Source organism: Ranitomeya imitator, chromosome 3 (assembly GCF_032444005.1).
Source record: "Ranitomeya imitator isolate aRanImi1 chromosome 3, aRanImi1.pri, whole genome shotgun sequence".
Lineage (NCBI taxonomy): Eukaryota > Metazoa > Chordata > Amphibia > Anura > Dendrobatidae > Ranitomeya > Ranitomeya imitator.
In genome coordinates, this window is record NC_091284.1 from 797,317,883 (window position 1) to 797,331,782 (window position 13,900).

General features: G+C 47.7%; 1 protein-coding gene across 1 annotated transcript in view; it reads left to right on the top strand.

The window, feature by feature from the left end:
- The window catches only part of DYNC2H1 (dynein cytoplasmic 2 heavy chain 1), a 552,714-nt gene that overhangs the window by 173,518 nt on the left and 365,296 nt on the right, over positions 1-13,900 (top strand). The window contains exons 48-52 of the mRNA XM_069759211.1: positions 1,140-1,270; positions 2,520-2,768; positions 5,229-5,337; positions 11,210-11,323; positions 12,443-12,585. Coding sequence (XP_069615312.1) covers positions 1,140-1,270; positions 2,520-2,768; positions 5,229-5,337; positions 11,210-11,323; positions 12,443-12,585 — 746 coding nt within the window. The remainder of the gene's footprint in view (positions 1-1,139; positions 1,271-2,519; positions 2,769-5,228; positions 5,338-11,209; positions 11,324-12,442; positions 12,586-13,900) is intronic.

The following is a 13,900-nucleotide window of genomic DNA, read 5'->3' on the forward strand; positions in this document are numbered from 1 at the left end:
CTACATGCAAATCAGGCTGGATGTGCACTGGGGGCGTGTCAGTGCACTTTGAAAATGAAGTCCAAGTGCACTGACACACCTTTAGTGCACTTGCAACCTGATTTGCATATTCTTATACACAAGATTTCTCATGACAGACACATCAAAAAGGTATCCATTTTATTGGGGCACAAGCCTCTACCCCTTATCATTACTGCCATATGTAACAATGTTCTGATAGGTTCCATTTATCTATATATATAATTGCCTAAGGGTTTTTCCGTCTGTCTGTCTGTCTGTCTGTCTGTCTGTCCTGGAAATCCCGGCTCTCTGATTGGTCGAGGCCGCCAGGCCTCGACCAATCAGAGACCGGCACAGCATCGACGTAGAAATCCCGCGTCTCTGATTGGTCGAGGCCGCCAGGCCTCGACCAATCAGCAACGGGCACAGCGACGATGATGTCATAAAGGACGTAGACATCCCGCGTCTCTGATTGGTCGAGGCCGCCAGGCCTCGACCAATCAGCAACGGGCACAGCGACGATGATGTCATAATGGTTGCCATGGCGACGATGATGTCATAAAGGTTGCCTTGACCAATCAGCGACGGGCACAGTCTGCCGCGAATTCTGGAATCATCATTGTCCATATACTACAGGGACATGCATATTCTAGAATACCCGATGCGTTAGAATCGGGCCATAATCTAGTTAATAATAATTGTCTAAATTAGACAACTGCAAGCAGAGATCTTAAAATGTATATTAGAAAATTGTTCATCTTTTTATGCCATTATTAAGATCTAGCAAAGATTAGAGGATAAAGGAGAGAAAGCTGCACATCCCAATTCCTTGGAATAACATATGGGTGTTTTTATACATTTTGATTAAAAAACAGGATGCCGTATTACTGCGTATATTTCATAGAAAACTTCTGACACGTTTCTGGCGTGTAAACGCCTTTAGTCTTTGTGAATTCATTCAGGAACAACAGAGGATCAGCAAAAAGTGGAAGTCTAAAAGACGAGAAGCTGTAAGCCATATCCTACACAGAGCCCGCTCCTGTTTTCTTTGTGATGTGCTTGATACTGCAGCACTGCTTTATTTTTTGTATAAAAAATGTTGTAATATGCAGCGTTATTTTTTTTTTTTTTTTTTTTAGACCTCTTCTATGTAACTTGGGGAGCACTGCATGAAGCCGGATCAGTGCTCGCCCCTGGACAGGCCCTACCCTCTCATGGACGGCCCATCGGAAAGCTGAACTCCGCTGACTTTAAAGATGTTATTAAGAAGGTGCGTCAGTGGGAAACAGTAACGTTCCCGAAAAGAATAGTAACCTTTGTGAAGGAACAGTCTGTTGCAGTAGTTATTGGTAAAAGGAAAAAATAGAAACGTGCTCAAATATATATATATATATATATATATATATATATATACAAATATATATATATATATATATATATATATATATATATATATATATATATATATAATTAAATAATATAATGTCTGAATCAGTCATAATATCCATAGCAATTTAAGAAAGGGAGGCTGAGATACCCCTGTATTTTGGGGGGGGGTTGTGAAGGAATGAACTATGCAAACACAGGAGGTCTGCACAGCTGTCGTTCTTTATGCTGGATGCAGTCATGTAAGAATAGATGTAAGATGGATTCCTGTGTACTTTGGAGTAGCAGGAGGAGGAAGAGGAACAGCGACTGAGGAAAATCCGATCACCGCTTCTCCTCTGTGCTGTAGCAGGGACTGTCCGCCTGTGCATAGGATGTAGCGAGGGAATCCGATTAACCATTTATAGACAACTAATTCCTTCTTTTGAAGTTTAACCCTTTATAAACAGCTTTGTAATCCTTTTAATTATTTACCCTTTAGAAGCAGCTGTGTCCTCCTCCTTTATCTTGGGGACATGTGCACAGCAAAGTTCTGTATGCAGTAAAGCTCAGGCTCCTGGCATGTGCAGAGATCAGTTTGATTTGCGTTGCGATGCATCAGTGAATTAATCATTTTTTTTAATTCTCTTTTGGTAAATTTATGAAGAAAATGGGTAAATAGACTCTGAAAAAAAAAACCAAGCCAAATCCTGCCAGATATGAGCTCCTCTTTGTACACAGCACCAAAGGAATAACAATCGGATCCCCTCTCTATCAGTAAAATGAAAGACAAACTTGTGCCCCTGTGATAATGAAGCCGTCACATTGAATAATGACATGTATTTGAGAAAGGTTTTATCATTTCGTCTCCTGTCACTTTTTATGTTCCCGCTATCCTGCAACCCTCCTGATGCGTCTGTTGTAGTGATGAGCGAGCGTGCTCGAATAAGATGTTGCCTAACATACAGGCAATCCCTGCATGTGTTGCGACTGTCGAACAGCCGCGGAGACTCGAACATATTTTTAGAGCACTCCGAAGTCACTCTGTTAGCTCCCGAGCATGGCGGATAACACCTTATCCCAGCACGTTCGCTCATCACTAGTCTCTTGTAGTCAAACCTTTCATTCTTCATACCTGTAATATTGTTTTTCAGGGTGTTATACAGTTCAGCCGCGATAACCGAGAGTTGGATATTCTCTTGTTCCACGAAGTTCTGGATTTCATGTCTCGTGTAGATCGCGTGCTGAGCTTTCCCGGTGGATCCCTTCTCCTAGCAGGGCGGAGCGGTGTCGGCCGTAGAACGGTCACTTCTCTCGTCACCCACATGCATGGAGCGACGCTCTTCACCCCCAAAATCTCCAGAGGATATGAACTTAAACACTTCAAGAACGACCTAAAGCAGGTAAGCCAACGTCATCTCATCCCCAAATCCAATGGAACGAATTGAAACCTCACAGTGTCACAAAATCCCTCTGTCTCGACTTTATTTCGCCCCTCTTTTGGTCCCAGACTAGAAGCCATTTTCCATGTAGTCTTCTGGCTTGAAGTAGGGCGTCCCATCCTTACTCTATAGCAGAGATATTTGTGAATTATTGTCTGTGATAAGGACAATTAAATATTTTAGGAGACAAGACTACATGGTCATTAGGGCAGGATTTGATGCGATTTGATTGAAGAAGTGGCTGGCATTCATATTAGTCTCCATGTTGTATCTAGGAGATAAGTCACTAATTGACCTGAATTAAAGAGGAGCTGCCTTCTCTCCTGACTGGTCATTCATAGGAAAGGCTTGTAGGCCCCATAAAGGAAAAATTATTTTGGAACATTGTTTTTTTTTAAATAATTTTGTATTGTACAGTTCCTTTTGTATTTTTTTCCTACATTGACAAATGGGTGTATCGTAGAGTGTGTCTCTCTGCGCTGATTGGATAGTGTCAGACTATGTGGTGACACAGAAACACCGAGATGGTCATTTATTCTCAAACTTCCAGGAGGAATATGAGAGGAGCAATAGAGAAGCTGCTCCAGAAGTATCTTATGAAGTACCGTATCTATAATTTGCTGAAATAGACATGGGGAATTTTAACAAAGACTTGATTGTAGAAAACAACTGCTAATAATCCATGAGCAAACTAATGTCTATGGAAGCGGAAGGGAAAGTGTATTCCAGGCAGCTACTGAACTGGCTTTAGATTAGCAATGCTACTTCCCGTAGGTGCCAACAGAGATCCCATCCACCGGTGGCAGGGACCCCATTCACCGGCGGCAGAGACCCCATTCACCGGCGGCAGAGACCCCATTCACCGGCGGCAGAGACCCCATTCACCGGCGGCAGAGACCCCATTCACCGGCGGCAGAGACCCCATCCACTGGCGGCAGGGACCCCATCCACCGGCGGCAGGGACCCCATCCACCGGCGGCATGGACCCCATCCACCGGCGGCAGGGACCCCATCCACCGGCGGCAGAGACCCCATCCACCGGCGGCAGGGACCCCATCCACCGGCGGCAGGGACCCCATCCTCCGGCGTCAGGGACCCCATCCTCCGGCGGCAGGAACCCCATCCTCCGGCGGCAGGGACCCCATCCTCCGGCGGCAGGGACCCCATCCTCCGGCGGCAGAGACCCCATCCACAGGCGGCAGAGACCCCATCCACAGGCGGCAGAGACCCCATCCACAGGCGGCAGAGACCCCATCCACAGGCGGCAGTGACCCCATCCACATGCGGCAGAGACCCCATCCACATGCGGCTGAGACCCCATCCACAGGCGGCTGAGACCCCATCCACAGGCGTCAGAGACCCCATCCACAGGCGTCAGAGACCCCATCCACAGGCGTCAGAGACCCCATCCACAGGCGTCAGAGACCCCATCCACAGGCGTCAGAGACCCCATCCACAGGCGTCAGAGACCCCATCCACAGGCGTCAGAGACCCCATCCACAGGCGGCAGAGTCCCCATCCACCGGCGGCAGAGTCCCCATCCACCGGCGGCAGAAACCCCATCCACCGGCGGCAGAGTCCCCATCCACCGGCGGCAGAAACCCCATCCACCGGTGGCAGGGATCCCATTCTCTTGTGGCCTCCCTATCCCAGTTTAGCACTCTCCTTTAAAAGAGTTTCTGGTTTCTGAAAACTCCAATCTCCAGGCACATTTTGTGTTTAGAAAAGCAAACCATCCTTTACTTGCTCTCCCTGGGGCCATCACTGAGTCTCCTCTGCTGCCGCTCCCGATCTTAGTTATTGTCTGCAGCGCCAATGTCATGGCGAATTCGCCTCTCCACCCACGGCTGTTAATCTGTTCAGTCCCACTGTCAATCTCTGACAGCTGCATTTAACGCATGCTGGCGGGGAGCGCGTCGTTCCTCCCACCCATCAATGCTCCTGTAGCATGATTCACGGGCGCCAATGGATTTTTACCACAGCCAGGGATCTGCCGATGAACGCCGGCCCGTGGATGTCGTGATTTTAGCTATACATAGCATTGCTGAAGCTCTGCTATGTATAGCACAAGCGATTGGACCATGACAGCTTCAAGGGGACTTTTAAATACTGTAAAAAGAAAAGAAGGAAAAAAAAAGTTTTTATAAAAAAAATAAAAAAAATCATTAAAAATAAAACAAAACAAAAAAATACACATACAGCAGAGGGTGAGCTGACAGCCTTCCCATCATCCTAGGCAAAATGTATAGTGTTTGCTGTGTGTAGGCCATCAGATCTGCAGCCCAGGACCATAGATGGCAGTGATGTCCACTAGGAGTCCTCGGGCAGGGCAGTTGTCTTCTCTAGATCTCCAGCATTACACATGAGCGAGCTGTTGTCATCCCTGTCACCGTGATGTAATCGGGGTTCCCTTGCCTCCAGGTGATGCAGATGGCGGGCATCGAAGGACAGCAAGTAGTTCTGCTGCTCGAGGATTATCACTTTGTCCATCCAACGTTCCTAGAGATGATCAATAGCCTGCTGTCATCAGGTACGCTCCTCTATCGTCGGGTACGCTCATCTATCTTCAGGTACGCTCATCGATTATCAGGTACGCTCATCTATCGTCAGGTACGCTCATCTGCCAGGTGCATGCTAATGGCTGGCAACATTGTATTGCCATTTACTTTAATAAAAAAATGTAGGGTTTTGTATTTGTTTATATGGGCTTCTTAAAAGGGTGCTCCACTTTTGGGGACAGTATTATTTTCTTACTCAAAGAGGACTTGTCACCAAGTCAAAAGTGGTCAGTTTTCGCTCTTCTTCTGTTATTCCCACTACGCCCTGTGAGACAGTGACCGGCGTTGTTGTGAATGGCCAGTATGTGTCGCAGAGGAGGAGGTCTTCTGCGCTGTAAGCCTGGAATGTTTCTCTGGAACTTGTAGTTCCATGTGCCTTGCTTAGTGTATATGGGGCTGGGCTTGCAGTTTTAGTCTTAGAGCTGGGTGGGTCTGGCTAACCACACACCTCCCATCAATGGGTGTGTCTGAGACTGTGGTTTGGTCACATGGTCTCTCTGTTGGAAGGTCCTGCATAGTACAGGTCTCTGTGTTGGAAGGTCCTGCATAGTACAGGTCTCTGTATTGGAACGTCCCAGATAGTACAGGTCTCTGCGTTGGAAGGTCTTGGATAGTACAGGTCTCTGTGTTGGAAGGTCCTGCATAGTACAGGTCTCTGTGTTGGAAGGTCCTGCATAGTACAGGTCTCTGTGTTAGAAGTTCTTGGATAGTGCAGGTCTCTGTGTTGGAAGGTCTTGGATAGTACAGGTCTCTGTGTTGAAAGGTCCTGCATAGTACAGGTCTCTGTATTGGAAGGTCCTGCATAGTACAGGTCTCTGTGTTGGAAGGTCCTGCATAGTACAGGTCTCTGTGTTGGAAGGTCTTGGATAGTACAGGTCTCTGTGTAGGGAAGGTCTTGGATAGTACAGATCTCTGTGTTGGAAGGTCCTGCATAGTACAGGTCTCTGTGTTGGAAGGTCCTGCATAGTACAGGTCTCTTGTGTTGGAAGGTCCTGCATAGTACAGGTCTCTGTGTTGGAAGGTCCTGCATAGTACAGGTCTCTGTGTTGGAAGGTCCTGCATAGTACAGGTCTCTGTGTTGGAAGGTCTTGGATAGTACAGGTCTCTGTGTTGGAAGGTCTTGGATAGTACAGGTCTCTGTGTTGGAAGGTCCTGCATAGTACACAGGTCTCTGTGTTGGAAGGTCCTGCATAGTACAGGTCTCTGTGGTGACGGAAGGTCTTGGATAGTACAGGTCTCTGTGTTGGAAGGTCCTGCATAGTACACAGGTCTCTGTGTTGGAAAGTCCTGCATAGTACAGGTCTCTGTGTTGGAAGGTCCTGCATAGTACAGGTCTCTGTGTTGGAAGGTCCTGCATAGTACAGGTCTCTGTGTTGGAAGGTCCTGCATAGTACAGGTCTCTGTGTTGGAAGGTCCTGCATAGTACAGGTCTCTGTGTTGGAAGGTCCTGCATAGTACAGGTCTCTGTGTTGGAAGGTCCTGCATAGTACAGGTCTCTGTGTTGGAAGGTCCTGCATAGTACAGGTCTCTGTGTTGGAAGGTCCTGCATAGTACAGGTCTCTGTGTTGGAAGGTCCTGCATAGTACAGGTCTCTGTGTTGGAAGGTCTTGGATAGTACAGGTCTCTGTGTTGGAGGGTCCTGCATAGTACACAGGTCTCTGTGTTGGAAGGTCCTGCATAGTACAGGTCTCTATGTTGGAAGGTCCTGCAAGTGTACAGGTTTTCCTGGAAGGCACATGGAGGAGGCATGTGCCTGCAGAGTCTGTGACGGCTATGTGTTGGGGGAAGCTACCGTCCTTCTGAGGGTCTGGAACTGACGGATGTGAGCTTGTCAAGCAAGTCATAGTATGGGTCAGTGATCCCAGTAAGGCTACTATCACACTTGCGTCGGTACGGGCCCGTCGCAATGCGTCTGGCCGACGTACCGACGCACGTTGTGAAATAATGAACAACGGGGGCAGCGGATGCAGTTTTTCAATGCATCCGCTGCCCCATTGTAATGTCCAGGGAGGAGGGGTGGACACGTCGCACAAAAAAAGTTACATGTAACGTTTTTTTGTGCCAACGGTCCGCCAAAACACGACGCATCCGTCGCACGACGGATGCGATGAGTGGCCATACGTCGCAATGCGTCGCTAATGCAAGTCAATGGAGAAAAAACGCATCCTGTGGACAACTTTGCAGGATGCGTTTTTTCTCTAAAATAACGCATTGCAACGTCCGTCACACAACGCAAGTGTGAAAGTAGCCTAAGGCAGCTTCCCTGGAAGTCAGGACCCATGTGATGCCAGCCTGTGCAGCCTGCAACGCTGCCAAACAGGTAACCCAGAGCATGGGAGACTGTGTGCACTGACGAGGGTCAGTTAATGAACTGTGCGGACATAACCACAGTTGAAGTGGACTGTGTGCTAGGTCTGTGATGTGTAACATGGCCTACAGTGGTTTATGAAGTGTTTATTAAACCGCTGGACTGGTTTAAGTGGAAAAATCGTTCCTGTGTTCCTTAATCCCGCTGCCAAGTGAGTGTTCCCCGACACATTCAGTGAGCGCTGCAGTACAGCCCCCTCAGTCGTCCACTGCTTGTTTTTATATCCGTGGTACGATTCCAGATTTTTTGTGTGTTGCTAACTTGTATGGTGTTTTCCAAGGCGGTGTAACTTACAAAGCACCAATAAGACCCTCGCCCCCCAGAGATCCTGTAAGCCACTCCCCTTTGGTAAAGACCATTTACTTTTACCACACAATATGCAAAATTCAAAGTGTCGCAATACAGTTCCAAAAAGAGTCTCCTCCATTGTTTTGTGGGTTTTGTTCTTGATGGTGTTTATTGTGCAGTAACGATTCACCAGCTCAGTACAATTGCGCCTATACCAAACTTACCATATATGTTTTTTTTTTTACATTTTTGAATAAAATGGTTTGTGTTGCCATTTTCTGAGACCCATAACATATTTACTTATCATTTTATGGATTTGTTTTTTGCTAGGTGATCTGATATTTTTATTGATCCTTTTATTGGGGAGTTGTGGAGCCGGAAAAACTGCAATTCAGGCTTTTACATTTTTTTTCTTTTGTGTGTAGTGCTGCTGCCGGCGCTTAATCACCACCTCGATCCACGGTGCGATCCCCGGCGGGCTCCTGCTTCCTGTGTGCGCGCCGCAGTCTCGGTGGCGCTCCCAGTACACGCATATACTATATGCTTTCAGCATGTAGCCAAGAGGCATTTAGTATAATTGGTACACCTGCAACATGGCTTCCTGCCAATAGCTGGGAGTCATCCTGTATAAAAGGCTCCCTCACCCCTGGGGAGTCATCAAGCAACGTGTAGAATCATTAGTTAGTAAGGTGTATTGCTCCTGGTCCTCCGGTGCTGCCAGTGATCTGAACGTTATATCCTGTTCCTGGTGTGGCCAGTCCTGCATACGTGGTTCTCTGGTCCTGGTGTTTCCAGTCCTGTTTCCGTAGTTCCCCGATCCCGATGTGGTCAGTCCTGTATCTGAAGCTGCCTAGTCCCGGAGCGGCCAGTGCCTGAACCTTTCGCCCGGGTCCCATAGCGGCCAGTGCCTGAACCTTGCCCCCTGGTCCCATAGCAGCCAGTGCCTGAACCTTGCCCCTTGTTCCCGAAGCAGCCAGTACCTGAACCTTGCCCCTTGTTCCCGAAGCAGCCAGTACCTGAACCTTGTCCCCTGGTCCTGGAGCTGCCAGTGCCTGAACCTTGCCCCCTGGTCCCATAGCGGCCAGTGCCTGAACCTTGCCCCCTGGTCCCATAGCGGCCAGTGCCTGAACCTTGCCCCCTGGTCCCATAGCGGCCAGTGCCTGAACCTTGTCCCCTGGTTCCATAGCGGCCAGTGCCTGAACCTTGCCCCCTGATTCCATAGCGGCCATGCCTGATCCTTGCCCCCTGGTCCCATAGCGGCCAGTGCCTGAACCTTTCCCCCTTGTCCCATAGCGGCCAGTGCCTGAACCTTTCCCCCTGGTTCCATAGCGGCCAGTGCCTGAACCTTTCCCCCTGGTCCCATAGCGGCCAGTTCCTGAACCTTTCCCCCTGGTCCCATAGCGGCCAGTGCCTGAACCTTGCCCTCTGGTCCCATAGCGGCCAGTGCCTGAACCTTGCCCCCTTGTTCCATAGCAGCCAGTGCCTGAACCTTGCCCCCTGGTTCCATAGCGGCCAGTGCCTGAACCTTTCCCCCTGGTTCCAGAGCGGCCAGTGCCTGAACCTCTTCCCTGGTTCCAGAGCGGCCAGTGCCTGAACCTTTCCCCCTGATTCCATAGCGGCCAGTGCCTAAGCCTTGCCCCTTGTTCCCGAAGCGTCCAGTACCTGAGCCTCGTCCCCTGGTCCCGGAGCGACCAGTGTCTGAACCTCGTCCCCTGGTCCTGGAGCGACCAGTGCATGGACCTTGTCCCCTGGTCACTCAGCAGCCAATGCCTGAACCTTGTCCCCTTGCCCTGGAGCGGCCCTCGCTTGACCCTCGCCCCCTGGTTCCGGAGTGGCCAGTGCTTGGACCTCGTCCCCTGGTTCCTAGAGAGGCCAGTGCCTTGACCTCGTCCCCTGGTTCTGTAGTGGCCAGTGCCTGGACCTCATCCCCTGGTTCCTTACCAGCCAGTGCCTGGACCTCATCTCCTGGTTCCTTACCAGCCAGTGCCTGGACCTCATCTCCTGGTCCCTTAGCAGCCAGAGTCTGAACCTCGTCCCCTGGTCTTGGAGCGACCAGTGCCTGGACCTCGTCCCCTGGTCCCTCAGCGGCCAATGCCTGAGCCTTGTCCCCTTGCCCTGGAGTGACCCGTGCTTGAACCTCGTCCCCTGGTCCCGGAGTGGCCAGTCCTTGGACCTCGTCCCCTGGTTCCTAGAGAGGCCAGTGCCTTGACCTCGTCCCCTGGTTCTGTAGCGGCCAGTGCCTGGACCTCATCCCCTGGTTCCTTACCAGCCAGTGCCTGGACCTCTTCCCCTGGTTCCAGAACGGCCAGTGTCTGGACCTCGTCCCCTTAGTGGCCAGTACCTGAGCCTCATCCCCAGGTCCGTGTGTCGCCAGTCCCTGATCCAGTACCCTAGACTGGTGTATCTGAACAAAGCCATAAATCGGAGTCAGCATACCTGATCCCTGGGGTCAGCAGCTGCAGTACCGGGCTCTGCCAGTAGTAGTACCTGGCGGCTACCTGCAGCCCAGTCTGTCTCCACCATCAGGAGCTCCAGTGAACACCAGGCAGCTGCTTAGCTGTGCCCCTTCCTGGTCAGGCCCGGCCCTGTGGCACAGTGGGTCCACAAATCCACCAGCGCCACCTTTGGGCATAACATTGTGTTTAGCTACAGAGTAATTAATTACTTGTTTCGATGGATCAGACTATTACAGACACAATGATTTATTTTTACACTGGGTAAGGGAGTGGGTAGATTTAACATTTTTGTGTATATTTTTTTAAAATATTTTTTAAAGCCTTTTGATTTTTACTTTTTTTTTTTAGTCCCCCTTTGGGGACTGTTTGATCATTTGTTCTATATCCAGCATATAGTGAAAACGATGTCCTATGAAGCCCAGCCACAGGTGGTGACTCAGGAGGTCGAAGATGGTAACGACAGCTCGGCTACCATGACGGTCCATTGGCACGCCTCGAATGTGTCACAGGGGGCAATAAAAGCCAGGCCACGGAAACACTGGCAACCGCCCCATTTAAGTGTTGCTGTCGGTGATTGACGCTCCAAACATGCGGAGCTGACGTAGGGTGTACTATTGCATCCAACTTTGGGAGATGGGTATGCTGCGGGGTATGCTTTTTTTTTGTGGTTTGCATAGAAAAGTGTAGTTGACTACGAATGCTATAAACGTTGCATAATTGCTGCCTCCGCAGGCGAGGTCCCCGGCTTATATACCGTGGAGGAGCTGGAGCCGCTGTTATCACCCCTAAAGGACCCGGCTTCTGAAGATGGATTTACAGGACCATTGTTATCATATTTTACTTTTAGTAAGTGCTGTAATCTGTTCTTCTTTCTTTAATACCATTATTACACTTTTTGCAGTCAGTAGAAGATGCATGATTGTGTGGTCACTTTTTGGAAAACCCCAGCATAGGCTGTACATTGTAAAAAATAGCAAAAAAAATCATACATAGTAACACCTTTATTTAGCCTTTACCTAGCAAAAAAATCACACATAGGAACACCTTTATTTAGCCTTTACCTAGCAAAAAAATCACACATAGGAACACCTTTATTTAGCCTTTACCTAGCAAAAAAATCACACATAGGAACACCTTTATTTAGCCTTTACCTAGCAAAAAAATCACACATAGGAACACCTTTATTTAGCCTTTACCTAGCAAAAAAATCACACATAGGAACACCTTTATTTAGCCTTTACTTACTATGATGCGCTTTTGCTGTGTCCTACTTGACAGGTGACGTTCCATGCATCCTGCAATCTCCGCTGTGACCAGTGATCGGCTAATGTTGTATCATTACTATTATTATTTTTTATAACCGATCGTTAAGGTGTAAGTGAACAAATTTGATCGAATAGTGTGCGCCCATCGGCCAGCGACCATAATAATAATCTAGATATGAGCCTATGATGTCAGAATTATTTCTCCTGTCCCTCGGCCTATACATTTAAAGGGCAGCTCTGCATAAAATCTAGCTCGGATAGATGGAAGAAGTGGTCATACACTGCAAAAAAAAAAAAAAAGTCAACAAAAATGAAATAAATGAACAAGTGCAGGCCGGCGAGACTACATAGCTATAACATATAGAACTGCACCGTGAGCACGCTATGGCGTATGTGACCATTCAGTTTATGCAGTTTGTATCACTGCTATATACAATATACATATACAATTTAGGTATTTAGAAAATAGAAAATATTTAATCAAATTGTATGAGCTAATCTGCCAGTGAAGTGGCGACTTCTGTAAATGGGGGGCTACATGATCAGAATTACCACCCCTGGGCCTTGACTTGTTTATGGCCAATAGGCTTTTTTTGGTGTTTATTATTTTGTTTTTTACCAATATGCTTTTTATCCTGGGGTGAAATAAAATCCTATCTCGTAGCAGTAAATTAGAAATCAACATATTGTCCCATTTCAGGAGTCCTGCAGAACCTGCACGTTGTCCTCATCATGGACTGCACGAATGCAAATTTCACTCTAAATTGTGAGAGTAACCCAGCGTTGTACAAGAAATGCTCGGTCCAGTGGATGGAGGGCTGGTCTGACAGGAGCATGAAGAAGGTAAAATGTCTAACGGATGCACGACTGTCTACATATTTTGTTATCAGATGCTGTAGTGTCCATGCACTGTGTTTATTTTATTTCAAAGCTTAGTAAGGTTTTCCAGATATATAATAATAATAATTGACCTCCATTTTTTTTAGGTGTTATTCGTTTATCCCAGCTCATTTGCAACCCTATATTCTGAACCTTTCATTATAGGAACCTGTGTCATGTGACAATCAGTCCATGCTTTTTTTATGGACAAGTTTACAGTCTCTAACTTCCTGTGAACTAATAGATTGCATCATAACCTAATAAATACTTTAAGGCACCGAGACTGCTGTATACACATCACGTAGTATACACTGAGACTGATGTATATGGATAACAAAGGAAACACTGACTCTGCTGTTTATACATCACATAAGATGCACGAAAACTGCTGCATACATCTCAAAGGATACATTGAGACTGCTATATACACATCACATAGTATACACTGTGACTGCTGTATATACATCACAGCCACTGATGAGGCTTACGGCTGCTGCAGACCCACGAGGAGGTAAAACTGGAGAAACCAATGAGTTATTCTGTGCTGCCGTAGAAGAAAAGATGAAACATACCAATCTAATTTCAGGTGGTTTATTCGTCACCGCGTTTCGAAGTATAAAGCTTCTTCATCAGGACAAACTGCGCTCCAGCCATAAGTGGCACTCCGTATGGCACAGTATGTGCATTGGCCCATGGCTGGCAGTGATTGGCTTTGTTACATTACAGCATTGATATCCTGGGCTTGGATCCAGCCAGGGATGACATCAGCATGGAGATTTTATTCGTTTCCTTCCCATGTTTGCACGCTTTTGTTGTGGATAAAATCATTCTAATATGGTTATTCAGAATTTGGACTAGGGAGTTTGTCATTACCAAAAAGCATTTTAAGGCTATATACTGATGTAGGGGACTTAGCCCCTATACCAACCATACTAGCACTGTACCGGTTACTGGGAAAGTGCGTGAGAATATAATTTTAAATATGCAAATGAGGAAGCTTCCGTGCATTTTTGGTGTGACCGAAACTGTGGTGCATGTTACACCTCCTCATGCATGTGCTGGGGCCTTTCCTCCACTTCCGATTGATTGACAGTGCTCACTTCCTAGAGAGCGCACTGTCTAAATCATGTGTGTGCATGCAGTAGGCAGAGGCTTTCTCCTCCGTCTCCATTCTCCTGACTGCATTAATACACCCAGAAGTGTAGCAAGCAGCGTTATGATGACTGCAATTTATTAAGAGGATAAAAACTTTGATGGGAGAAAGGCTTTTTTAAGATCA